The sequence below is a fragment of the Scatophagus argus genome, chromosome 18 (assembly GCF_020382885.2).
Source record: "Scatophagus argus isolate fScaArg1 chromosome 18, fScaArg1.pri, whole genome shotgun sequence".
Lineage (NCBI taxonomy): Eukaryota > Metazoa > Chordata > Actinopteri > Scatophagidae > Scatophagus > Scatophagus argus.
Window position 1 is genome coordinate 4,182,056 of NC_058510.1, and position 26,897 is coordinate 4,208,952.

Sequence of the window (26,897 nt, forward strand, 5' to 3'; positions counted from 1 at the left end):
AACATTAGTAACAGCTCAGAAGGAGACAAACTAATTCACACGTCACTGAAACAATATTAGCATTTGAAGTAGGACGTTTCAGTTTCTGAGATATATTAACTGTTGACTTTAAGGTCTGATGTGAGGTTCATCCCAGGACAACCTCCATCTCACAACACAGGTGTCTTATTTCAATTATCAGATAACAAGGTAGGCTAATAATAAGCAAGACATCCCACAGATTTCTTTTCTACATACACTTTTTCCCAGTAGGCCTAAACTGAGAGGCTGCAGCTGCAGCTTCTGATGCCAAATACACAGAATCGTTTTAGAACGTATGCATCTCCTCTTTAGGAAAGAATTATTTCTCGCTATGCGCTTTGGTTCACATCAAAAATCCATATTTTATCCAAAAACATCAGACCTAACCCCAGCAGGAAACGCCACTGAAGCAGCTCAAAGCAACTCAGCCGTCCTTAACTTTAGGCGCTTCCCCTGCTGAGTGACATGTGAAAATGTCTTCTGTGGAAAACAAAATAAAGAAAATGATATCAGAAAAGGAAAATGTGGTCGGGGCCCGGCGGCCACATTTCGCTCAAGGGCCTCGGAGGATGGTTCAGGTAGATCAGGTTTCAGACTGGTGCTGATGCATTGACCTTTAGGTCACATTTTCATACTGCAGCTCATCAAGGTGGGTCTCATTTGAATTACTTTACATACTGTTTGGTGGTTTAATCTCTTACACCATAGGTATGTAGGTATGTCGGAACCTTGTGGCAGCGAGCTTTCGTCAGGGATCCTTTAATCTGTCATGTGCTTTGCATTATGAACAAGCAGATTTTTGAAAAAAGAGCTCTGGACTGCAAAGGTTAATGCAGTGTTTTAATGTAGCTCCTCCAGTCACAGTGCGGATCGATGGGTGTGCAAAGTCTGACGCTACAGGACAGTTTTCACATTCATCTGCCAAAAGTGTTAATTTTATCTGTGCTCAGTGAAAATCTGATGTTAATAGGCGGGTCTGTGAACACAATTTGTGACATCACAAATAGTTTGTGAGCCAATCCTGGTCCAGTATTCAGCTTACACAAGTGTGACGTGGAAACAAAGCCTACACTGAGAATGGATGTCTTGACATCTTGTGTCCAACAGTTAAACTTGCAAAATAAAAACTATTTCCTTATCCACATATTCTGAACTTTTTAACGAGAAGGAAAGAATTGGTGCCATTTTAAAAATGTTAATGTGGTAACTAGACTTTTTTTCCTGCTGAAAACATGGCAGACACACGGAAATTATCTTTAAGTAAGTTGCCAAAAATAGACTTGTGGTCTGTAAACTGTAGTCCACACGTGTTATGAGCAAGTTTCGTCGTTGGGGTTAAGGTACAGTGAGGGGAAGCGTTTTGGCAGGAAGCCGTGGTGCAGTCAAAGAGCAGCAGTTAATAACAGGCCATAAGAACATAATGTGACACAGTGTTTGTGTGAGACGCCTTACATGGATGATGAACCTGATCGGGGCGTCACAGTGGCCCAGAAGAGCCACAGAGTTAAGGCTGGAGGACCAGGATTTCACAGGAAGTAGATGCTGATCATTAAGACTTCCTTTGTCATTTTGCTTTTCTGAAGAGAGACACAGAGTTAGCTGTGCGTTTGCATGTCAGGAGGGCAGGGTGTGTGTGACAGACAAACCCGCCAGATGTCTTGGAAAGGGCTTGGGAAAGATATTTGATACCCCACACTAAATCAGTTCACATGCAAGCATGTGATGCCCCGCTGACTTTTATGTGTCATGCAAAGCGTATTTTGGCTGCATCACACGACAGTCTGTTCCACTTATTCTATACCTAATTTTAAAAGACAGGTCAACATTGCATAATAGACAATGACTCTTTAAAGCAGGTGCTCTAATCACTAAAATATGAGAATCTGAAGATTCACAGGCGCAGGTTTAGGAGCTCGGTATTCTTAGCTGGCAGTCACAACATGTCGGAACGTAAGCAGGTTCCATTTTTAAACACAACCTGTGCACAACTGTTGCCCAGGCACCAAACAACGTGTCTGGGACAGTAAAGGCTATGTGTGTTTGAGCGTAGGGGTGAAAACCCACTAAATCAAGTTTTCAAAGAGGAGACTGAACTCGTAGAGTCACAATAACCTGAAGCAAAGGGTGAGACAGTTTTATCTACATGTAGAACTTGCAGTACTGAGTGTACTTGAGTGTACTGCAGTGCTTATTATGTGTGTCATGTGCTGCCTCGGCAGACGGATCAGAATGGGCGGTGACATTCGAGATGTGCTGAGAGTGAGTGACGCCGTGATGTAACAGCTAGAGAAAAGGCATTGGAGGCTAAGTGTGGAAAACGTGCAAGTGCTCGATTGTACCACAGGAGGGAGACATCCCCAACTTCATATGTTTAACTTTACAGTATTATTGCACCCTAAATTAACTTAAACATAATTCTAATGTATAAAAAGCTAAAAAAAAAGTTTGCAATGTGATGTTTCTTCATAAACGCACTCGTGTGATTCCCCCTCTTTGAAATAAACCATAAAAATGCAAAAGTAATTTGTGAACTCATGTTTTTATGTTGTTTTTCTAAACACAGCTCAGTAAAAATCACTAACAAAACTGAAATGCAATACAGAAATTAGAGTGCACTGACAGCACATCAAGTTTGAGTCCAAGTCTGATCCCACTGCTCACCAGGCTTACATGTGGGACTCTGTGCAAGCGTTGCAAACCTACATCAAATCTGATGTCCACCTAAAGAAGGCACCAACCTTTGACAAATAATCATATGACAAGTTCACTTGGTCTGACAATAAAACTATATATCATCGCTTTGATAAATATCTTACCTTCACACTTACATCTTTAAAAAAACAATGGTACAAGAACTGTGCAGCATAAGCCATATTCAGTATCAGAATAAATAATGTGATTCTGTTCAGAGAATAGAAAAACAGAAGATGGGCTGAGCAAATTATTCACTGATTTAAATATAGATAAGCTCATATTCTTTTAGATAAAAACACTTAATTTACAAATTGCAGCATCACAAATATTGAAATGTAGGCTTTTAGTGCACTGGAAAAATTACAGAAGAAAAACTGCGGCAATATTTTTAATCCGGGAATCAAGCAAGGAAACAGTCCTCGTTTACACCTCCGTGTAAATGTAAATTCAAGATTACTATGGTGCATACTGAAACTATGGTGTCCCAGCAATGTCCCAACCACAAAAAATCCTGATGAGTATAATGTAAATCTATGTTGATCACGTACCCTTCATAACACTCAGAAAAATTAAAATTTAAAGCAAATCATACTGAGCTCCCAATTTCACTCAGCCTTACATGGATCATTTAACTTTCACACGATTCTAAGGCTTTTCAATTAATCTGAATTTCAACCTTCAGTAGCTGAGAAATGAAGTTAGAAATGAATAAAGTAATGCAAAAAGACCGAGTCAAGTAAATATTTGCTCGTGACTGAAATGGTGGATTCTGCAGTTCGCCCCTTAATGGACAGTTGTTGCCCTACAGATCATGAAGCCCCTAAACAAACGGGAGCAGCAGCGACTGCTAGGACCTTCGAGTATAAAGTGTGTATCATGTTGATCAGAAAAGGCTTTGGGTCAAATAGCGTAGATCAAACCCTCATTGGCATGTGGCCTTAACCTACAGTCTAAATTGACTTGAAGAAGGTCTGCGTTGACAGGTTTTTGCCACTTTGGAGTGTAACACATGTGCATGTGTGTGTGTGTGTGTGTGTGTGTGTGTGTGTGTCTTTTGGGGCTTTTCAGTTGACAGTTTTGGCAATGTTGGGTCAAATCATGCCACACTGATTTGTCATTCCATTACCAGTTCAACCGTGCCGAGTAGTGCCGTGCCGTGCCGTGCTGTGCCCGGGATGGACTTGATCCAGATTGGAGCCAAAGTGAGCCCGGCAGGCTGCGGTGACATCTTGCCCATTGGGGACAACACGTAACGGCCCATTCTCTCCCAAACAACCATGTGTTGTGAGACTCAACTCAGGCTTCGTAAAGTGTCAGCACTCAGTCAGTAGCTTCTAACTGAAGCTGTGGTTTGAAGTTTAGTTTTTCTCAGTTCTCCTTTTGTACTTTCAGATATCATCAAGGTCACTTTGAGCTGGAGGAGTCAAGTCTCCGCTGGTGAAAACCCAACATTTCCTGATTTTGCTGCTTCACAACAAAAGCCTTTAAATATTGGGGGACTTTTATTGTGAAGATTTTAATAGGAAGTTATACAAGTTTGACACCAGCTTAGCAGAGCGTTGTTAGCTGCTTCTTCAATAATACTGCGGGGGGTTTAAGCAGAAACAGCCACAGTGAGATTTTAGATGAGGAGCTGCAGTGCATCATCAGTTAAAGGCACACCTTCAAGCGGGCAGCCTGGTCATGATGGGATATCCTGCCATGCTGGGTGACGCACCGAGTCAAACCGAGTCAAGCCAAGCCAGCACGTGAATGGAAGAGCCTCACTTGTGTGTCTGGCTGTCTACATGAGCCCACAGCACGGCTCCTTATTGTTTGACTGCTCCTCCTCAGGGGCTTTGAGTTTCAGCAGCGGAGGATCTCCACTGGCTGGGGTGAAGTACACCTGGCTCGGAGAGGCCACCTCTTCTGCACTGGGGGTCATTCGGATCTCCGGGTGGGTCTGAGCTGTTGTCATCTCGGCACCAGAGGGCTCCTCCTCTAAGGGAGGCGGCAGGGGTGGTGGGGGTGCCGGGTATTTATTGAGCTTGGCAGCTGCCCGCTGGCGTTTCAGGTCAGCCAGCGTGTGATGCGATTTCTCCCGAGTCATACTGTCTGCCCCCTCACCCTCTGCAGACCCAGACCCTACCCCATGGCTGAGCTGGTAGGAGGCGCTGCGCTCCATGGGACCTCCACCACTCCACAGCTCTCCTGGTACAGAAGAGGCCAGAGAGGTACCTCCGTTCCCGAGGCTGAACTCAAGTTTCCTGTCTGCGGCCTCGAGCTCCTCTAAATGTGATGGGGCTCCACCAACAGCGACCTGAAGCAAAAGAGGAGCTTTAAAGAACATGTGCGGCTTCAACTCTTTGAAAACGTCACCACGGAAAAAACTGTAACAACGATTTTCTTTAAGGAAAGTCCACAGCGCTGAACTCGCTCACCATGGCGGCGTGCTGGTTTAGCTCACTGTCCGTCTGCCTGTCCTCATCGTCGTCCTGTGGCTCTGGCTGTCGGCCGCGTTCCTGCCACACCATGGCCTCTTTGTGGTGCTCCCGCCGGTACAGGCTGGATCGCTCGTTCACGCTGACACGACGTACCACCTTACTGTATAGACAGACAAGAGAGTGGAACAGTAAAGCACTAAGCTAAACTTTATGTGCACCTTCTGGTTCCTGCCCTAATGTCGGCTCCCGCCCCCCTCACCCTCTGCTGCCAGTACTGGAGGCTCGTCTTTGCAGCGTGCCCTTCTGCCGGTCCTGGCTCTTCATGATGGCATCGTGTTTGTGCTTCAGGTCCATCAGTTTGGCCCTAACCTCTTCATCCATACACACATCTGAAAATGACAGCAGCAGCAAAGGTTTACAGGTCATGATAATTAGCTACTCTTTTAAAACAGTCTGTTATTCACATCATTTTTGGTTGTTATTGTTTAGGACAAAAAAGTCTTTCTGGTCTTACCAAGAGGCGTCTCTTCCAGTACAGACTTGGTGTTTAAACTGGCTCCGTGGGCAACCAACAGTTCCACCATTTGGATCTAGAGAAGAAATACAAACACTACTGATGGGCCTTTTTTTAAAAAAAAAAAAAAGTAAGGGAAAGTTCTTGCTTTTGTTATGTATGCAGCACTTACCTGACCCCAGCAGGATGCGGCGTGTAGCGGCGTCCAGCCATCAGAGTCCTTCACCTCCACCTGAGCCCTGTGCTCCAGCAACAGCTCCGCCACAGACACGTAGCCGTTAGCAGAAGCTATATGGAGCTGAGAGAGACGTTCAACATTGATCCTTCAAGTGTTCTAAATTGCAGATTTACTTCTTCACAGAGATGTTATACAACTGTAAGTGTATCCTGGAATCACAAATAACACAAGCATGAGTCCCTTTGCCTCACCAGCGTTGCTCCATTCTCATCCTGAGCATTTAGGTCTGCCCCACTCTGAACAAGAGCCTGAATGTCAGCCAACATGGTCGCCTCTTTAGCCCCGCGACAGTCATCAATACGGTCCTGAGTTATCCCTACGCACATAAACACACGGGCCCAGAGGAAAACAGTTAGCACACAGACACAAACATGTTTAGTTTGTATGAAAAATGTGACATTTTGCGTTTCTGGATTTTTTTTTTCCTTTGACCTGTTAAAAACAGCTTTGAGCTCTGAGAGGAAGACTGAATAAGCTTCTAAGAAATGCCAATAAATGGAACTGCAAGAACTGAGCAGCAGGTTTGATTTGACTCAACATACTGACCCTGTTCAGCCATAACCATCTCCAGCAGCTCCAGGGTGGCCTCGTCCTCACAGAGGTCATAGGGCATGTTGCCGTCCGCATTGACAGCCAGCAGGTCAGCCCCACTGGAAAGACGTGTACACATGCAAACACAAGCACCCATATGCAAAGACGGGTGGATTAGAGTGCTACACTCGAGAATATTCATGCACCTGCAATAGTAGTGCTCTCGGGGAAAAAAAGCTCTCTGTCTGTTTATATTTTGGTCTTGGAAATAACAGTGACGTAAGGATAAAGCAACATTTATCCTACCACAGTTCAGAATCAGAATTGTCTTTATTGCCATTTAAGTGAAGAGGTTTCACATTACTGGGAATTTTACTTGGTGATTGGTGCATACATAGAACATAAGAACGAGTAACATATAACAATAGAATAAGGTAAAACTAAATAAAATAAGTAAAATAAATATTGTTGAGCCCCCCCCCCCTTAATTTATCAGCCTCTGAATCTCTACACTTTCACTTTCATACAGCATGAGGAAATGCGTGGCTGAAGCGGAGTAAAATAAGGACATTCAAACTCACGCCTGAATCAGGAGCTGCACCAGCCCAGTGTGTCCACAGGTGGCAGCAGCGTGCAGCGGTGTCCACAGCTCGCTGTCACAGGCGTTCACACAGGCACCGGCATCCAGCAGGCACTGCACCATCTCCACAAAGTCATCGATGCAGCACTGAGAGGGCACATGTAGAGACGTATGAAAATGTATACAGACAATAACAGAAAACACTACAATACACTGCAGGAAAACAAGCACAAAGATAAATGTATAAATTCATGCATTATTTATTTAAGGCAAATTATGCTCAGGCTGTAACAGAAAATCTGCATGTGTGGCCCAACCCTTTGCTATGTAAACACCAAGTTTTCCAAGGGAAAGAGCAGAGCTTTTATAAAGAGCTCTCTGTGCACACAAAAACCCCTCTCATGAATTTATGGGAGCATGTGTTAACTTTTAAAGAGAAATAAATGACACAGAGAGCAAAACAGGAAGTGAAGTGTCTATCTGAATGGTAAAAGATTTATGCTTATGATTCTTAATCTCCTAATGATTTCTTCTAAATCTGACAAAAACTGTACAGGAAAGGAATGCAAGCTAAAGAAAGTTGACCTGATTCCTCAAAACGCTGGCCCTCAAAGAACCAGTGTGTTCATGTAAACTGACTTCAGATAAGTCACGGTTCAGACAAAACAAAGGCAAATAGTACTTTGTGAGCTAAGAGCTGTGACCGCATATAACATAAACACACACACTGCACTAAAGGTGTCCTGCCTCCTTAAGAGTGCTCACAAGGTGATGGTGTAAAACAGTGTAGGGAACCTCAGCCCATGAACTGCTGGGCCGCGCTTGTGCACGCTGCTCAACATGTGGGACTTGTACCTGTGTCATGTTAACTCGCATGACACTCGATGGATGTATTTTGGTTATGGCAGCCATATTTGCTTCAGACAAGATTATTTCCAGATGTTTTATTTTTTGATTACCTCAGGCTTGAATCGCTGTCACTCTATCACTAGCTTGGCCAGTGAGGGATTGTGTCATTGCACTGGGGAATCCCACAATCAGGTGTGTGCGTGTGTGTACCTGATGTAGAGCTGTCAGTCCATCCTCGTTCACCAGATCGGGGCTGATGCCGCTGTTGAGCAGCTCCCTCACTAGAAGAAGCACACACACACACAGCATTATGACTGACCACCAGGTTCAGTCCTGTCCACTAAACACTACAACACTTGGCACAAATCTGTCTGCTTTAAATAGATATAAGAAATGATATCCAATCAGCGTGTGTGCGTCTTTCATACTATAAATAGCCTTGATCCTGTGGCTGACAATAACGCCATTGAAAACAAAACGCCTTCAGTGTTACAATAAAGTGTGACGTATCCTGTATAAATTATGCATCAATCACTTCCTTTGAATCGTGTGTTTTACAGCCACCGGCTGATAAGTGCTTATGTCTAGGCCAACAACAAGTCAATACAACACAAACAAGCCAAATGCCAATTTTGCAGTTGGGCAGCTTTCATGAGGGATTTTCATTAGTCTAAGAGTACATGCTGTGTATTAGTCCAGTGTAGAAAAGATTGAAATCACCATCATCCAGTTTTGAATTCCCTAATATACTTAAGCATCATTGACTGACTTCTAATTTAACAAAGAGAAGAATTAAAGCTCTTCAGTACATAAAATTCCAGGTTTTTTAACATGACTGTTCTCAGTGAGTGTTTCTACCAACCCTCCTCCAGGTCGTTCCGTGCAGCCGCGTCGAGCAGGGTGATGGTGTCAGGGAATTTAACTTTGGCGGTTCGCGCCTTCTTTTTATCTGCTTTGGCCCTCGACCCTCGTGCCGCATCCTTCTCCATCTGCGCCCAAGACTTCAGCTGCTGAGCGCGCCGCTTCTGGGCGTGCTTCAGGCGTTCGGTGGCGCTCAGACGTGCGACGGTGGCCATCTCGGCCAGCAGCTCGCCGTGATCTGCTGCCATGCCAGTACAACACTGGGAACAGGTCACAGTTGCTTTGCCTCTTTATACGTCTGAAATCTCTCTTAGTCCATGAGGATAATAAATATAAAAGTTCCAGGTACCCAAATTTCTCATTAAATAGGCCCCTCTGTAAGTCCAAACAGGCCTATGTTGGGGCCCGTGGAAGAGCACAAAAAGACGTTGAAGCAGTTTATCTGTAAAAATATCTTTTCAGGAAAAAAAAGGTCAAACAAGCTGTCAGTCCTCCCATCCATAACAGCAACAGGTAACGTGGCCAATGACTGTGGAGAGACAAGGAGAGACAGGGAAAAGATGATGCTAGAAAGGCAGAGTCAAACTACTCCCCAGGTGAGAGGCCCCGTCTCAGCTTCTAATCCAAAGTGGTGGTGACCAACACTGGGATCCAACAGAGGAGTGAGTCTTTGAGGATCCATAGTGAGGATATGATGGGAGGATTCAAATATCTCCTGGTGGTGAGTGGAGACTATTCCAAAGGCACCTTGGTGTTGGTGTTGGTGTTGTTGTTGGTCTTCAAGCGGAATACATCTGGGAACGAAGCTTGCAATGATCGGTTCCTCATCAGTCTGCACCTGTGAGTGGGTCAAGAGAAGAAAGAAGGCACGGGGAGAAAATGTGAGTGCTGTGTTACAGTATAATGTACACACACTGCTCTCCTAATCCTGTTATCTTTAACCCCTGAGCTCCTTCCCCACCTACTCCCCCCTCTCCCACTCCTCTCCCAAAGGAAACCTGAGAAGGTGGGACGCTTTTCATTAATGATTGACACACCTTGCAGCCCGACACACACTGCACCGCCACTGGCACACACAGGGTGAGACTGCGAGAGATTGTTGCGGAAAAGCGGTTAAGGAGCTGGGATGTGACATGTTTCAGTGCAAGTTCTAACCTCGGTTGGCGAGATCGCCCTCATTAACTTTCATTGACTTCCCAGGTGAGTTACGTGGCTCACACACACTCGGCTCTTTAACAGGCTACTCATTTATTATTTAGGCTGTGAGCGCTGAGATGAGGGTGAACTAGAGGCACTCGGTGAGATAGAGAGAGTGACTGACAAGACAGCAGCCCTGGGCCACAGAGTCAATGCTGCACACAGCCATCTACCTGAAAAGGTGGGAGGTTGGTGGACCAGAGCTCCATAAATCAGCTGATGAGACAGCAAAGAGATGGAGGGTGATTCATAATGAGCAGGCTGCAGTTACACTCTGGTTAGCATGTATTCCCAAGAGGCCTTCTCAACAAATGAAGTAATTTTAGATTTGCATGGATAAGAGAAAAAAATAACAGTACCAGTCTAACCTGCTAAAAAAATTAGTGAAATGCAAAATACTATATTTATTAAAGAAATAAGCTATTTCAAGGTTTTTAGACACATCTGGACCAGCCAGCATCCAAATTCAACCAGGTGAAAGTAATTCTTTTCTATTTGGTTGGCGGGATGACACTTAGCTGTAGACAGGGGCATTTCTGTAGCACCACAGTGCTTCACGTACATCGTATGTAGCAACACATTTTACCTTATCAAAAAACTGCAGCTCCTGATGGATATCGGATACACTGGATATTGCACTTGGCCCGTATTCAAAAATATTTCAGCGAATTTTTCAGCACTATCAGCAAACTGATAATGCTGACAGATTGCACTAGTTAATAAAGCACCCTTTACAAATTAGTTGAACTATGTTCAGTTAAAAGTAGTGCTATATGACACACACCATACATTAAAAGCCTTCTTTACATTGGAATATAAAAACGTACCAGTTTCCATCAGATCTCCTACCTGGCTGAATAAAATATTAAAACTTCTTGACTTCAGAACAGGCATTCGTTCTTTCCTTCTATTTTTAGGATACCTAAGCTCCCGCCCTTTGTCACCAGCGACAATGTAAGGATTTCCTTACGCTGAAGTAACAGCTTAACTCTTGCCCATAAACTGGCAGACCACTACATGGATCACTCATTCAAACAATCCACACGAGCATTAACTTGGAACGCACAGGATCGACACGTAGATGACGAGGTCCATCTTAGAAAGGCAAAGATCCACATGAGGCAACTTTCTTTAACCCGTCTTCCTCCTTCAGGAAAAAAAAAAGCATCCAAAGTCCACGTTCATGTAAAAAGGTTAACATAAAACAAATGTGTTATATGACAAACCCTTGAGTTTACTGGGGCTAAGCCATAAAGAGTCAGTAGCCTGACCTGTTTCTAGTCAGAGTCCTCAACCTCAGCCAACAAATGAAAAGGAGAGCATGTTTGGTGGCATTTTAAGGGGCTTTAAAAGGAAGAAAAGATTGGAAAAATCCCTGCACGAGCTTAATTGCTGCATTACTTGGATTAAGCCAGACACAATCTGAAAGATCAGTGGAATAAAGATCTTAATGTTTAAGGTCATGAAATGAAACTATACTTATGCTCCCATAAGACTTTATTGATCAAACAGAAATTTGTCTGATCAGATGTCAAACACAGCGTTGAAAAAACTGTCTTCTAAAACTTTTCTAAAACAGGCTGAGACATAAACAACAAAAACACTGACTGGGCAAAGCAGCAAATTAATCTGTTGATTTGTGCAAATAAGACATTTCATTAACTGTGCACATTTTTGCAAACCAGACTCTTCTAATGTCTACTATACTGTTTGACCAGACTCCATTAACATTTCACGCATTTCCTGAACAGGTTATAACAAAGCAGCACCTTTAAATTTTACTTTCAGCTTCAATCTGATGACTGGCGGATCTCAGGGGCAGGATTTTTAAGCATACAGGCCTCTGCTTTGATGGCCTTGCACTGAGGTCAAGTGCCTGATTTGCATACATAATATTACCTTACCCTGATTTGCAAACATTACCCAGTAAAGCTGCAGCCAAAACTTGTTTTCGCAATTGGCAGATCAATTGTTTAATCTATAAAAAAATTGTAAATCACACTATGAATATTTCTCATCACAGTTTCCAGAACCTACTGACATCTTCAGATACCTTCTTTTGTCCAATCTACAGTCCAAAAACCAAAGAGTTTTCATTTACTGACAGTAGATATTTTGATATTTTATAAGCTGGAACCAGCAAATATTAGATTTTTTTGCTTTAAAAATGACCAAAGCGGTTAACTGATTATAAAAACAGCTGGCAATGAATTTTCAGCAGCTCTGCTCAGACTGAATGAGATTTCAGTGTGGGCCACATACTGAGCAGACAGCTAATGCATGTCCCACTGTCTCCATCTATTTCACTTTTAGTGTCAATCACGGTTCACATGATCGTGACAAGAAACCAGGTTTAATGTGTTTCCGCTCTGATAGCAGGATCCGTGCGTATGATGCTGCTGAGCCTCTTACTCTGTGCACTTAGCAGTCAGTGCAGGGTCACAATGTGTTGCTTAGGCATACAGAAATCCATCCACTTTCTCTAAGGTCTGTGACGACAAAAGTCCTTGCGGCTTTTTAGGGTATGAAGGGCTTCTATATTTAGTATTCCATTTAAAGCAGGAAGGTCATTTTATTCAAATGTAAGTAAATTCCTTCTTAGCTCATGTTGAAAGCATAAAGAGGATGTTTAAAAAGAGAGCAACAACTAACTCAAACAAGTTTCAAATGAGTTCCACCTTCATCGTTTTACGTGACTGCCAAAAAGCTCATAAAAAACTTCTTCTTCTTCTTCTCACTGCCAACAGGTTAAACACCACTTAAAAGCCACTGATACATTTAAGTGTTTCTTAATGGACCTCAACAGACCTAATGGAGGCTGTGTGAGCCAGCAAATGTAGATATACCTGCTGATATGCTGGTACATTAGAGGAGTGATCACCTTTACAAAATGTGGGTCCATAAAATTATTTAATGGGTCAGTGGTTAGGTAAGTGACAGCTATTAGGCTGCTCATTACATAACATGACATTTAAAAGGACAAAAAAACCTATTATGAGGCATGCACACACACAAGGTCACACTCAGACTCTCATTCTCCCTCTAGTAATACATTTACATGTGCAAACAGGGAACAGGACGACGTCTCCTGATTAGCTGTCCTAGCACAGCAAACCAGCCAACTCAAATCTCAAATAAGAGAGCCAATCAGAATGGGCTATCGGTGAACAGAGCTAACGCAGAGGCTCCCACGCTGTGATGTTTCCTCTTTGAGTCTGGTCGGGAACAAATAAACATATTTTTTGTTTCGCCGTCAGATGCACACATCCAAACCTGCAGCAGAGACTAAAGTTATCTTTTTTCTTGACATACCTGAAACAGGAGACTGCTGCAGTTTCTATATGTAGCACTCACTTTATCGCTTCCACACTGCTTCAGACTGCAGGATTTTTATATATTTTTTAATTTACTTTATTAATCCCAAGCTGGGAAATTACTTCTCTGCATTTAACCCATCACTGTTTGAAACACACACACATGCAACATGCAGTGAAACACACAGGAGCGCCCGGGGAGCAAACTGGGGGTTAAGTGCCTTGCTCAAGGGCACATCAGCCGGCAATTTTTTTTCCTGCCTGTCCAGTGGGGAATCAAACCGCCGACCTTCCGATCACTATTACTGAAATACCTCACAATGAACGTGTGCCAGTATCATAATAATTAGGCATCGAAATGCAGAAGTTGTGGGTGACTTGATGTGATGAGTACCTGAAGGCAGGCGGTGGGTGTTCACCTGCGTAACTTGTTGCTACACACTCCCACCGAGCCTTGTACAAGCGCAGACCAGTCATCGCTCCTCCATTCTCTCTCCTGTCTCTCCTCTCACTCAGTTTGTGTAAACCAATACTTAACGCAAGTGTTTGCATCACAAGGGCCATGTGTTGTTATTTTAAGTTTTAGCCCAGTATGTGCTTTACAGCTTGAAAGCGGAGACAAGTCTGAGAATAGTCTTCTGGGGGGTGTAGTTGAGAGCCATAATTGGGATGTATTTAAACAAAGTAAAAGCCGGTGTGTGGTGAAAAACAAAAAGCTTTAAAATCCTCCCAGCGCGAGGTTGCTGTCTAGCTGCCTCAGCCTGCTGTCACCAGGATCAAACCAGAAAGAGCGAAAAATGAGCAGCTGTTGCATTTCTGGGCACAATAAGCTTGGTCAATCACTACATCATGTTAAAACAGTCAGTCGGTTGCTCAAAATCAAAAATCAGATGTTTCTTTTCTAAATCTGGAACTCTGGTCTGAATGCTGAATAAACAAACAGAGAGAAATCTATCACAGATGAGACAAAAATGGCGATTTCTGCACCAACAAGAGCAGCAATACGTCCAAGCTCACTAACAAATTAACTGACCTACCAGATATATTTATACGTCCACACAAAAAGAAAACAGAAGGTTACTTGGGGTAAAAGTAATTAATTCAATTGTGATTGCAAAAATACAGCAATAATGAATATTAATTTTTCTGTTGCGGTCTTACCTCATTCACGAGCGTCTTGGCCGCAGCAATCTGAACTAGCATTTTGTCGGTCTCAGTTAGTTTTGTCCCTTTATAAAATAAGCTCCTGCACAAATGGGGAATTTGTTGGTGGCTAAACTGTGTAAGAGCCTTATGATTCTCTGAGTCAGGCAAAGCCCAGACGGACAGGAAAAGACCAAGTGAGATCACGATATTGTACAAACTCTGGCATGGCAGTGCAGCACACGCACACAGAAATATGACTAAACATTTTGTGTGCTTGGAAAAACCGTCCCTGCATCAATCTGACATTTGTTTACTTTTGACTTTTTCCACCTAATGACCCAATGGGAAGGGCTGTCTGCTGCTGCTGAGGAACATAAACAGTCAACAGTTGGACTGAATAGACCACTTCATATACACACACTAACAGCCAAAACTCCTGGTCAGCCTTAAATTTGGCTGCAGTGGAAACAGGCAAACAGCGCTTTGTGCTTCATTCATGAAATGACATCGCTCAGCTGTTGTGTACGACCAACAGCCTGCTGTGCTGTTTGATGTGACCTGCAGGACCTTCCTGAAACAAACTATGCTGAGTCAAAGCCGCTTGATGATTCGGGAACGATCCCGCCTGCTATCTGAACCTATGCCAAGTTACCAAAACTGCCTGCCTAATATTTAGAAAGATTGTTTTTTTCTGTGCTACTGTGCAATTTATAAATGAAATAGAGCTGAAACAGCTTGTCAGTGACTTGATTCGATGTTGGTAAGATAAAATAAGGCATTTAACGACAACAAGTTGTGGGAAACTGCAATGGGCAGACCAAACTATTAATTAATCAATCAAGAAAATAATCTGCACATCAGTGGCCCTTGAAGGAAGACAGAACAAGAATGACTGCAAAAGAAAGCCTGGGGGGCTACTTGAGAAGAGGTGGGCACATTAAGTCCTGTCATGTGTAATGGTTTGAGCTGCTCCATGTAATCACTCAGCAATCTCAGTAATGCCACAGTGTAGTCAGAGTGGGGAGAGAGCAAGAGGCCATGGGAAAAACAGAGTGTGTGTGCATGTATGATGCACTCGTAATCAAACAGATATGAAGATACAGAGACAAAAAAAAAAAAGAGTCACTGCTTTTTCTGGATATGGGCAGGATATGGAACGAGAGGGCAAGAGGATGTGGAGGAAAGAATGCAAAGGAGATAGAGAAGAATATGTGGAGGAGGAAGGATGGGGAGGAGACACACAAGCCGACTTTAGCTCCTCTGAACGCTCCTGAGCAGGAAGTAAAGCGACAAGAGGAAAACCGAAATAAAGAACCTTTAAATGGTGCCCACAGGATGAGATGATGTATATGACATCCGCCTGCAGAATCTCTCACATTCAAACATACACATGTGATGGTAAGGAAATGCCTCAGTAGGAAGAGACAGGGGAACATGTGTGGCAGTTTATGCACATGAGAAGGAATGTAACAGAGAGCCAAACCTGAGCAAATACAGACTGACCTTTAAAGTCCTGCTTCAGCCATTCTTGCCATTATCTTATCACAAAGAAAAACCTGAACCAGGATGACCAAGAAATCTTTTCATTATGGTTACCTCAAGTTACACAGATTGTATAGATTGCATTTGCATCGCATTTGGCCGCATTAGTCAATGTGCCTCCTTACAAGGTCACAGAGGTTAGTCTAATAAAGTGGAATATAATGCAGCCTTTTCTCCCAGAGCTCTGACACCTTGCTAGACTGTCAGCTGGTGTAGCAAGACATCTACAAACTAATCTTGGTCTAAATTGTGAAACCTGCAAATATTTGACTATATATATATATATATATAGAGAGAGAGAGAGAGAGAGGGAGAGAGGAAATGCTTTTGAAGAAGTACTTTGACCACGTATCAGTAAGACCGACAAGGCAAGGAACTGACAACAAGATAAATGATGTAGTCTTTAAGTCAAACAGTCAGTGAACAGGAACTCAAGCAGGCACTGAATACAAACTGTGCTAATAAAAATGTATTTTCTTGAAGCAACTCATACAGACAATAAAGGTTGCAACAAATTAAGTTTAATGTCATACCTGTTTGGCACAGGAACCTGATGAGCAGCACAATATGATGTAATCCAACGCAGCAACCTTAACCTTTAAATCCGTCTGTCTGTCTGTGATAAAGGCGTTCAACTCTATGGAAATGTATGTGATGCTGTTGTACCTGACTGCATGTTACTCTTTATTTTATTCTGTCAATCCACAATACAATATAATCAGTATTACTGCAGTACTGGATGGCAATGGGCCATTTGAAATCTTACCTGAAAGCTGCAAGCTGTCCTGTAAAAGTGCCATGCAACGCTGATAGCAGTAAGACTTTGCACTTGTTGCTCATTCGCGAAGTTGTGATGTCTGAGCCTGATTAAAAAGGTCGACTTAAACAATAACTAGTCTGTGCCGAACATAAACAGCTTTTAAAAATCTGTCACACAAAACAACAACGGGAGCGTTTGCTCCTGTGTTGTGCCGTGCAGGATTAACCGGGAGCAGCAGATTAGCTAACCCACCTAGCGGTCCACAGACAGGCTCAACAGGTGGCTAGTCTGACAGGTAACGTAAGCAGTTCGTTTAAGCTACCTGGCTTCGTTCGTCGTGGTTCCCCGCTGGAGTTTAAGTTAATACCGGCGAGTTTACCCTGTGTGGATGACTCTTACAAGCTAGAAAAGGGTAAAAGCAGCGATAAAGTCGGCTAACACTGACGTTGTTTCAGGCTAACGTTACCTTTCAGGTTAGCTAACTTCTCGGCTAAACGGCGGCAGCCAGAGTCGTGCTGGTGTTTCAGTGAATTAAACTTAAATGTCGCTTTAAGGGCTGATAAACGGCGAGTTAAACCCGAGCAGGCTGTGCAAAATCGACATGAAGTGACAGAAAACAGCGTGTCCGCATCTTACCTGTGGAGGTGACCGTCAGCGGGAGCTCCTGAGCGGCTCTGCGGGCTGTGAAACGGAATCAGCTGCGGTCCGCCTGCTCCAGCCAGCCCTCGGGGGAAATGCTTCACCATAACAACCGGACCTGAGTCCGCTCCTCCCGCAGGTCACCCGCCACCAGGGGGCGACAAAGCCCGCAGGCCGTGGGGCAGGTCACTCAGTCCGCCGGATGACTGAGAAAACTTTATTTATTTGACACCTTTCAAAACGTGTTTCACAGCTGCTCATAAAATAAAACATCATGAAACTAGTGGCGGAAACTATCTTAGTACATTTAGTCAAGTACTTTAATACTACAATACTAATACAGTATTTAATAATACTGATGCACTTGTAGCCTACCTTTTCAGTTTCTACTCACCACGTACATTTGACAACTTAAAAAAAAAAATAGTAATATAATTATCACCAGTAAGACTTTATTGATCCCAAAGGGTAAATCAGCTTAATACTCTACCGTATGTAAAGTAATATTTAAAAACAGTGCATTTACCAGCTGCAGTTTTGAGTGTACCAAAAAATCAGAATCCAGTAATATACAGTAATACACATTATTCTCAAATTTGGCATTGTGCAAAATGAGGACTTTTACTTTTGATACTTTAAGTATATTTTTATGCCAATACTTCTGTACTTACATATGAGTGTATATTTTACATACACTTATACATTTTAAATGCAGGACTTGAAACAGAAATATTTTTACACTGTGGTACTGCTAATACTAGCTAATGATCTGAGTACGTCATCCACCACTTTGCAAAACACAACAAGAATTTCAGGGAAAGCTCAAGCATAGAGAGATAAAGATTGTACAGGGTGGTTATACTGCAATACTTCACTCACTCAGCTGTCCTGATACTGAGGAGGATGATGTTTGAGCTAAAGCAGTGAGGGGGAACCCCCCCCCCCGTCCTGGGCCGTAGACCTCATTGGTATCAGTGCACAATAACAATTAACATTTGGATGTGTTAAAAAAGAAACATTGCAACAGAATCAACATTAGACACCGCTGCCATACTTCAAGTTCAATAAGACGGGACAGGACACTTGGACACTTCTGACATGTGCTATTTGGGGGCAGTCGTGGATCAGCGGTTAGGGTGTCGGACCCGTAACCGGTGGATCGCTAGTTCGATTCCCCGTCCCGGTGTCCATGGCTGAGGTACCCTTGAGCAAGGTACCTAACCCCCACTGCTCCCCAAATTTCATTGGAGTGAGTTCCCTCCAATGACAAGATATGTCACTTTCCTTTCCTTTTCCTTGGCTGCAAAGGGGTCGGTACTCACATAGCACGCTGTTGGATACTGCAGCAGCAGTAGAAGGAAATGATTAAAGAATAGATGTAGAAGAGAAGAAACAAGTAAGTGGAAAGAGAGTGCACACAAAAACAAGTAGGTGTGACATGGCATCGTGCAAAAGTATCCGAACCTTGATTATAAAACTGAATGTAAAGGGTGTGTTTGTGTTTGTACAGCTATGTGTGAGTTAAAGTCAGCTTTAATACTGTGTATCCTGTTGGCATATGTGACTGCATTTCAGTCTTTTTCACAATAAACTGTCAGGGTGTGTTTGCTTTCTTGGTTACACTTGACAGTGTACCCAACACAAGCCTGAACATGAGCTCTTTCAACGTGCCTGTTTCTAATGATCAATTTAACTAAGTCACCCAACCGACAATTTTCAAACATTTGTTCGACTGGTTTGCTGATCCAAAGGAAGCTTCCAGCAGCGTCAGAATCGGTCGCTGATACCTCAAAACAGACAGAAAGTGGTGACCCTGCGATCCGCTGACTCCTGCAGTGAACTGACCGACCAACACGACAGTGACGCTCTGCAGAGATTCAGTGAGATAACAGCTCGGGAGCAGAAGTTACTGTCGCATCTCAGGTCCTCGGGGTAATGCACTATGCAGTACAAGAAGAAGTAGCTCCTCTGAGGACCTGCGTTACCTGCATAAAACAGCATGCCTAGATAGATGACAGCAAAAAAATACATTTAAATTCCTGTGGGCCAACCCTTACAATTACAGTGTGCGATATGCAGAACAAAGGAACAAGTTTGTATAACACTGAGGACCACCAATTGTGAAATTCTGGGTCGACCAGAGTTGAAAATAACAATTTGGCTGAGATGCTGTGTCGATAGCGATGGTTTTTGTTGTTGTTTACTTTGTTTATGTTGTTCTTTGTTCCTCTCGTGTCAGACAAATAAATGAATGTTCCTCATAAAAAATAACTGTTGTAAAGTCGTTCAGCCCTTCATTAGATCTTTGAAAGAGCACGAACTGGAGCATGCAAACTGTTGACACAACCTTTAGTGTAATCACATCACATGAGAAACAGTCTTTTTCAAGTAACCGCTTCAAAACATGGAGAAGATAACAAAGATGTAATGAGCCGTTTCCTTGTGAATGTGTGAATGCAAAACTGATGCGACAAATCAGATCAACACGAGCTATTGGAAAATTCTGATAGGCTGATAGCAGTGAACAAAACGAACATCAATATCAGCAGAACAACAATACAGATGTTCTGCCAATAAATCAGTGCATCCCCAGCAAGTCTTTTGGTGCATATTACAATACTCTGGCAACCTGCACTTCACCTTTCCTACATATGGTGCTGTTAATTCACTGTTAAACAAACAATAAAAAGAAATAGCAGAAAAGCAAAGCGAAAAGTCAGACTACACAACAACTTCATCTTGCTGTAATGAAAATCTGACAGCACTCCTAAAACTCCCTCACACTTTCTCTGTCTCTGTCTCAGAAAGGCTGAACTTCATTCTTCCCCGTCATCTCAGTTTCAGGATGCATCCCAGGGCAGCTTAGGAGGGATTTGTCCAGACACAATCAGCCGATGTGACCAGCCTTGTCCTGGATGCCCTCCTATTCATATGGTTTTCTATTCTTCTCATGCGTGGCTCACTAATCCAGGCAAAACCTATTAACTGGCACTCCGGTAGACAGGATGAGATAGATTGACAGTCTGTATTTAAATCAGCGCGTTTTGCACTGAGCACTTCTCTCTCTGTGATGGCATGCAAATTGGATCCAAACACTGTGTATGATGGCTGAGGGGTTTGTCTGCACATGTTTGATTTTCCTGTAAACTAAAACACATTAAAAGTAAGAAAATTCTCAATGTCAGACTGAGGGTTCTGCAAGTGACTGCTTTAGTTCTTAACACCTGCCATATGTATTTTAAGTTTTAAGTCAAGCTGGTCATTGAATTGAGGGTGAAACCACTAGAGGGGGACAAATTTTCTGGACTGTGGAACAACCAGAGAAGAAAATGACTTTCATCGAAGTTCAGCAGGTGAAGGAGGTTTGGCAGGGAAGCCGTCTGACCTGGAAAACTAGTTCAAACATTTTGTATTTTACTGCAAAAATCACAAAAGCTGCAAATTGAGGTGGTAAGTTTTTCCACATGAAAATCATTCCGTGGCTTCTGTGCAAGACAACTAAAATCATGTCGTCCACTTTATTTCTGCAATTCCCTGCTACATAGGATCTTTCTTTGTCTTGTTAATTAGGAATCTAAAATGAAGTACTTTGGCCAAAACCCTCATGTTAAAATGTCGGATAACTGACATTTAATTGCAGGTTAGAAAGCACAGTTGTGTGATCTATCAATTAGGAAAGTCTCACAATGTGAAAATGGACTGGCATTCTTTTGTTTCTGCGTCTTTCTGGTGACAACTGTTGGCACAGTCACTCGATTCAGCTGCGTTTCGTTATCTTGCCAGTTGTAATATATCCATCAATAACCATCACTGAATGAATGCACACAAAGCTTTAAAGCTCAAAGTCAGTGTGTGAAAAGATGTCGTGGGTCGTTGATTCTTGGACTGAAAATCAGTTTGAGAGATGTCTTGAGGTTGCTTTCAGTAATTCGGGAATACATGATTGCTCCTGTTTAAGGTGAGAACGCCCTGCCCAACAACGACACTTAACAGCTTGTAAGCGCCAGAAAACCCTCAAATGGTGTTGAATAGCCCGTGTATTTCCTCACATGCTAAGCAGCTTCTATGGGAAGGAACAGTCTCCAGCTTGTCAACGGGGTTCCTTCTAATCCAACTTGTTTTCACTGTCTTGCTGGGAAGAAAGCGTTTGCACATTAGCACTACGTTAACTTGAACAAAAGACATGCATTCCCGAAACTTAGTCTTTCAGCACTGAATGACATCCTGGGAGACCCTACTGTGCGCAAAACCCCCCAGCTATTGCGCGCTGGCAACACCAGCAAATTATTTATTCCGCATCTTGTAACTACAATTTGTAAAGTTGTTTTTCTCAAATAAGAATAGTCTTTCTGAGGGGTTTACGTGTGCATGGCTTGTTCTCAAGAACAGGTTTAACCTGCAGCAACACCTTTGCTACTTTCAGCGTATTCCTCACAATCTGAATCCCAGAAACTCAAGTGATTTAGAGACGAAATCATTTGATGTAGTCTCTTAAAACGGATGATTCCCAAATTACTGCCACTGCCAACTTCTTTATGTTTCAGTGTTTGTATATTAGCCGATCCGTATGTATATTGCTCACCAAAAATTGTTGATTGCATGTAAGCTTCAATCGAAATTACCTCTTTCGTGCAGCCCACCTCACCCCCCGCCCCACACCACACGGGTTTTGCTTTTCCTCCTCTGCGTCCACTCGGTCACCCTGCAGTATAAGTTCTTCCTGATTTAATAATGCTTAGACAACAGTTTTTTTAATGTTGCTAATAAGATGATGTTGGCATCGTCCCAGTCCTCGTTAAAACAAACTTTATTGTTGTTTGCAAGTTTGTTGCCTACTCCAAATGCGCACTAAATACTTTAAGCCATCGTGCGTAAATCTTCCCAGGGCATGATTCCAAAGCAAATTCGGAATCTTTGCGTTTTAAGTGTCATGTTGATATTATCATAAGGGTTATTTACTGGTTTACTCCCTTTCTCTCGCCCCTCCTCGTACACAGACCCTCCCCAGCCCCCCGGCGCGATCAGTCATTCTGCTCTCAGATAACGCGTCATTCTCCCCTCGATTACGCAGCGGGATTTACATGAAACTGTTAATTGTTTGCTCTTCAAATAGAGTCAGCCTGGAGCCAGCAGTCTGCCAGAAGTTAAGGACCGACTCTTTGACCTCCCTCCCCCCTGTCCGTGCTCCTGTCCAAACGTGCGGGCCGATCTCTCCCCCTCAGGCTGATCAGCATGACAAAGCACTGGCCGGAGCAGAGCCTCTTGGCATTACCCTCTCTGTCCCACCTTGGAGAACACCACGACCATCAACTTGACTTCCACAGAAATGCTCAGCAGAGTTTTCCTCTCCGCGGTGTAGCGCGGGGCACTCTAGCCCAGCATTGGTCTCACCACTCGGCCCAGATAGTTCCCCAGCAGCCATCGCGTTTGGAGAAGCCCGCGGCGCGCCCCGAACACCTCACCAGTGCCACTGAATTTATGGATAAAAGCATGCCACCGGGCTCATCTTACCCGAATCCTCAGGATGGCCCCTTCAAACAGGAAACTCTCAACGCGGACTCCTGGAGCAGTGAACGGGAGAAGCGTGGCAGCAGCAGTGGGAAGAAAAAGAACTATCAGCGGTATCCAAAACCACCATACTCGTACCTTGCGATGATTGCTATGGTCATTCAAAGGTCGCCAGAGAAGAAGCTGACGTTATCAGAGGTGAGAATTAATTTCTTTCTTTTTTTGCTCATATTGTTGCGTGCCAAGTACTTTACTGTAGGTAATCTGGTTCCAGTTGCCGCATGGTTTATTTTACGCTCGGTGCTGCTTCTTATCACTTGATTTGCGCAGTGTTTTGTTGAAAGACATCGCAGGTGAAACGCGAGAGTCTGTACTAAATTTCTATTAGCAAAGTGGCTCGAAACAGTCACTTCTGAATGTCAGGATAACACGCTGACGGATCATTTACAGTTCATAAAGTGACTCTAAACAGCAACCTCTTGGTGACACTTGAGTGACTGCCAGTCCAACCACTGCTTGGTTTGCTTTGATAAGGTTGGGCTGCGGTGAAACCAGACACTGATCCGTATCAGCAAAGCGATAAGATATACAGCTCGTGGTAAAACCACGCTTCAGTTGGCCAAATATTTTTATACTTATTCTGATGGTGTTACTTGAGTGTTGCCCACACAGCTTCAAACCCTAAGTATAATTATCGACTTCTTGACTTATTTTTTGAAACGCACATCGTGTGTAGTTGTCCTCCACTTCAGTCAGACTAACTTCAACTTTCAAACTCTAAAAATATCAGTTGTAACATCACATCTGTGTGTAATCAGATAGAAGTGACCTGCGGCCTGACTTGCCCACATTGAAACACAGTGAAGATGAGCATCCTGTTCAGACAGACATGGTGACATTTTCTTTTCTCTAGATCCTCAAGGAGATCAGTACACTCTTCCCATTCTTCAAAGGAAACTACAAGGGCTGGCGAGATTCTGTACGACACAACCTCTCCTCCTACGACTGCTTTGTTAAGGTATGTATGCTGAAACTGATCTACCATTAAGTCCCTATTTAGTCTTGTCAGGGGGCTTGGTGGGAAGACTTTGGCCTAACTTTTGCATGGCACTATGCTGATATGGGGGTTTGTCACCATCTTTAACAAATACGCTCTAAAGGGCTTAGGAATGAACCTTCAAACCAGTTTCAAGCTTTTATCTTGTATCCACTGGTATTGTGATTGTTGACTGTGACTACTCGGTCAGTCCTGCCTTGCTAGGCTGTCAGACCTGTGCTCATCTCATTGTCAATCCTCTATTCACGTGCAGGTGCTGAAGGACCCAGGTAAGCCTCAAGGCAAAGGCAACTTCTGGGCGGTGGAGTTGAGCCGTGTTCCTCTGGAGCTCCTTAAGAGGCAAAACACGGCTGTGTCGCGCCAGGATGAGACCATTTTTGCTCAAGATCTGGCACCTTACATCCTGCAGGGACACAAGCCAGAATCAGAACTTCCCTCTGCGCCTGTCACTTCCATCCCTCCTTTGCGCTCAAGAAACCCCTCCCCACCGCAGGAGGATTTGTTCCGACCAAAGCTGGACTCGTCCTTCGCCATTGACTCTCTGCTGCACAGCCTGCGGCCACCTAGTGCCTCTGGGGATGGGGATGTGGATGTGTCGACCAGGGACTGCTGGGGCAAGATGGAGCGCCCTCGGCCTTCACCGCCTCCACGACCTCGTTATGCCTCCTCTGCTCGCAGCGCCTCAGCCAGCTCTGCCAGCCCGGCCTCCACCTCCTCCTCCTCCTCCTCCTCTGATGAGGAATGGAAAGGGATGTCCCTGTCTGGGAAGCGTGTTCCTCTTGATGGTGAAGCTGGGTCAGATGGTTATGAGGACTACAGACCGCCACTACACAAATCAGCAAGACGGGAGACTGCAGCACCCCCATGGGAGCTCCCTACTTCCTACGCCAAATATGCTCCTCCCAATGCTGTTGCCCCACCCAGCATGCGGTTCAATGGAGGTCCTCTAATGCCGCTGCATGGCGGACTTCCCCTTTACAGCTATGGTAGTTCACCCGTGGCAGCCGGTCACTTCTTAGGTCATGCCTATTGGCCCATCCTCCCTAGTGGACGGGTCTCTGTCCAAGCCCCTCCCCTCATCATGGACCTGGACAACATGTTGCAATCTGTGCCTCCCAATAAGAGTGTGTTTGATGTGTTGGTTCCAACCAATCAGAACTCTCACTCGCATCATCCACCACCCAGTCAGTACACTCTGCAGAATGGACCTCCTCTAAACAGGTACCCTCAGTACTGACTGACTCTGACATACTGACTTCTTTGCTCATACGGAGCCATACTGACTACTAAACCACTATGATCTGAGATCCACCAAGGAACTACTGCTGAAAACTGAGTCTTAATCAGTACCTCCAACAAAACAAGTATCTACCTCAGTCCTTCAGTGAATTGGAGTGTGTATTACTACAGGCTATTTGCACTGCCACTCATATTTGCACTGTTTTTGAATTCCCAAGATTTTATTTTCTTACACGTTGTCTACCTGTTGTCATTGGAAACTTTAAATTTTACAGTCGTGAAGAACTAATAGCGATGAGCTGGACTGTAGTTGGTACATACAGTAAAAATCAAGCTGCAAAGTATCAAATGCAAAATCTTTTTTAGTTTTTCCTGTCAGCCTTTTAACAAAATGTTGGATTATTAGGTCAATTATTAGCATAATTTCAGCGAAAACATATATTTTTTTCCTTTTTCCTATTGTCTGTTCAGATGGGGAAATATTCAGGACAGGTTGTTTACTGTAAAATCTTCTTGAATGTTGTGCATTGGTCCAGTACAGCCATAACAACATTCTAGCCTTATAAAAAGGAATACTGGAATCTGGTCCTGCAATTTGTTTCATTTTACTGTTTTATGTGGCAGGGCCAACTGGTTTTCACGTCACAACTATTGTCAAGTTAATGGGCTAAGTTTTGGGTTACGGTCAGTGTGTGAAAATGCTGCATGTTCTCAGGACCCTGGAGACAATCAGCCACTATACAACCACCGGTATCTACCTCAGGTTTTTATCAGACTGGGACATGCTTCCTGTGGACTTTGCACTGGCAGTTATTTGCACTATTTTGATCTGATGATGATCTTCTAAAGGAAATAAGGAAATTGCTTATAAATGTCTGCCTACCTTGACAGGTGAATGTTTTGTTAATTTTTTTTTTTTGCCTTTTTTTCTGTGGTCTTGTTGAAGGTTTATACAGTACTGAGCTGAAGTGAAAGCAGCTCATATGTTTACATATCAAAAGAAGGTAATAGAGTTGAACAGGGTATGCAATAAAACACTGTTTATTTTAACTGCTGCTCGGAGTTTTTATATGGCAAAGTAAATCTTAAACAGCTTTATTTGTGCGTTTTCATTTATTTATACTTTTTAAATGCTTGTGCCTTTGTATTTACAATTTTAAAAGCTACATTTGTTACTCACTTTCAGCATGTTTAGTTTGTTTAGTTCTTTACAGTCAAGGTGGTATCTTTCCCCCTGACTTTAATTGTTTAAAGAAGAAACACATCAGAACTTAATATATTAAATATATAATAATGTAGAAACTGCTGATCAATAGCCTACAATCTCAGTCAATATTTTCTCTCTAGCAATACCAAAATGCAAATGCACAAGTACTCCATAACAGGCCCTCAAAGTGTTAAAAATGTTGGTATTTTAAATAAAATGTATTTCAATATCAAAAGTACAGAAACTTGTGGAAAAATGTCTCAGATGAGTCCTATACAGTAATATGTTATACTATTAGGTTAACTTTTACTATTGTAGCCGTTTTAGCTTATTTTGACAATTTTATATTTTGTTGGGTCAAAAGAAGTGGAGTAAATCCGTATTTTCTCAAATGTAGTAAAACTGAAAATGGAGACACAAGTACCTCAGACAGGGGAAGAAAGTGACATATTTTGTCATTGGAGGGAACTCACTCCAACGAAATTTGTGCTCTGCATTTAACCCACCCAAGTGACGTGCACACACACACAGCAAACCCGGGGCAGTGGGCGACCGCGTGCAGCGCCCGGGGAGCAGT

The 26,897-nt window shown here is 43.3% G+C and overlaps 2 protein-coding genes across 6 annotated transcripts; one reads left to right on the forward strand and one right to left on the reverse strand.

The window, feature by feature from the left end:
* Nucleotides 1-2,789: 2,789 nt before the first annotated feature.
* Nucleotides 2,790-17,461, reverse strand: ppp1r16a (protein phosphatase 1, regulatory subunit 16A). Of its 3 annotated transcripts, XM_046370878.1 has the most exons (12): nt 17,307-17,461; nt 9,459-9,549; nt 8,713-9,240; nt 8,061-8,131; nt 7,003-7,148; nt 6,437-6,540; nt 6,082-6,206; nt 5,825-5,950; nt 5,653-5,728; nt 5,398-5,527; nt 5,136-5,298; nt 2,790-5,014 (listed from the first exon to the last, which is right to left on the reverse strand). In XM_046370878.1, exons 3-12 carry the CDS (start codon nt 8,957-8,959, stop codon nt 4,499-4,501), a joined length of 1,704 nt encoding a protein of 567 aa, XP_046226834.1. In that variant the 5' UTR covers nt 8,960-9,240; nt 9,459-9,549; nt 17,307-17,461; the 3' UTR covers nt 2,790-4,498. The 3 variants fall into 3 exon arrangements, with proteins under 3 accessions (XP_046226834.1, XP_046226832.1, XP_046226833.1); XM_046370876.1 differs by having other exon boundaries at nt 8,713-9,549; XM_046370877.1 differs by lacking the exon at nt 17,307-17,461 and adding an exon at nt 16,677-16,798 and having other exon boundaries at nt 8,713-9,549.
* Nucleotides 17,462-20,598: 3,137 nt separating this feature from the next.
* Nucleotides 20,599-26,163, forward strand: foxh1 (forkhead box H1). Of its 3 annotated transcripts, none has more exons than XM_046370955.1 (4): nt 20,599-20,759; nt 22,423-23,015; nt 23,731-23,835; nt 24,128-26,163. In XM_046370955.1, exons 2-4 carry the CDS (start codon nt 22,542-22,544, stop codon nt 25,109-25,111), a joined length of 1,563 nt encoding a protein of 520 aa, XP_046226911.1. In that variant the 5' UTR covers nt 20,599-20,759; nt 22,423-22,541; the 3' UTR covers nt 25,112-26,163. The 3 variants fall into 3 exon arrangements, with proteins under 3 accessions (XP_046226911.1, XP_046226914.1, XP_046226913.1); XM_046370958.1 differs by having other exon boundaries at nt 20,602-20,759; nt 22,307-23,015; XM_046370957.1 differs by lacking the exon at nt 20,599-20,759 and adding an exon at nt 21,118-21,267.
* The last annotated feature ends 734 nt before the right edge of the window (nt 26,164-26,897 follow it).

Coding starts and splice junctions, on each gene's coding strand:
- ppp1r16a (XM_046370878.1), bottom strand. CDS start 8,959: ATGGCAGCAGATCACGGCGAGCTGCTGGCCGAGATGGCCACCGTCGCA. Junction 5,729..5,824: donor CCGCATCCTGCTGGGGTCAG/GTAAGTGCTGCA, acceptor TTTCTTCTCTAG/ATCCAAATGGTGGAACTGTT. Junction 5,299..5,397: donor TCCAGTACTGGCAGCAGAGG/GTGAGGGGGGCG, acceptor CTGTCTATACAG/TAAGGTGGTACGTCGTGTCA.
- foxh1 (XM_046370955.1), top strand. CDS start 22,542: ATGACAAAGCACTGGCCGGAGCAGAGCCTCTTGGCATTACCCTCTCTG. Junction 23,016..23,730: donor AGAAGCTGACGTTATCAGAG/GTGAGAATTAAT, acceptor TCTTTTCTCTAG/ATCCTCAAGGAGATCAGTAC. Junction 23,836..24,127: donor CCTACGACTGCTTTGTTAAG/GTATGTATGCTG, acceptor ATTCACGTGCAG/GTGCTGAAGGACCCAGGTAA.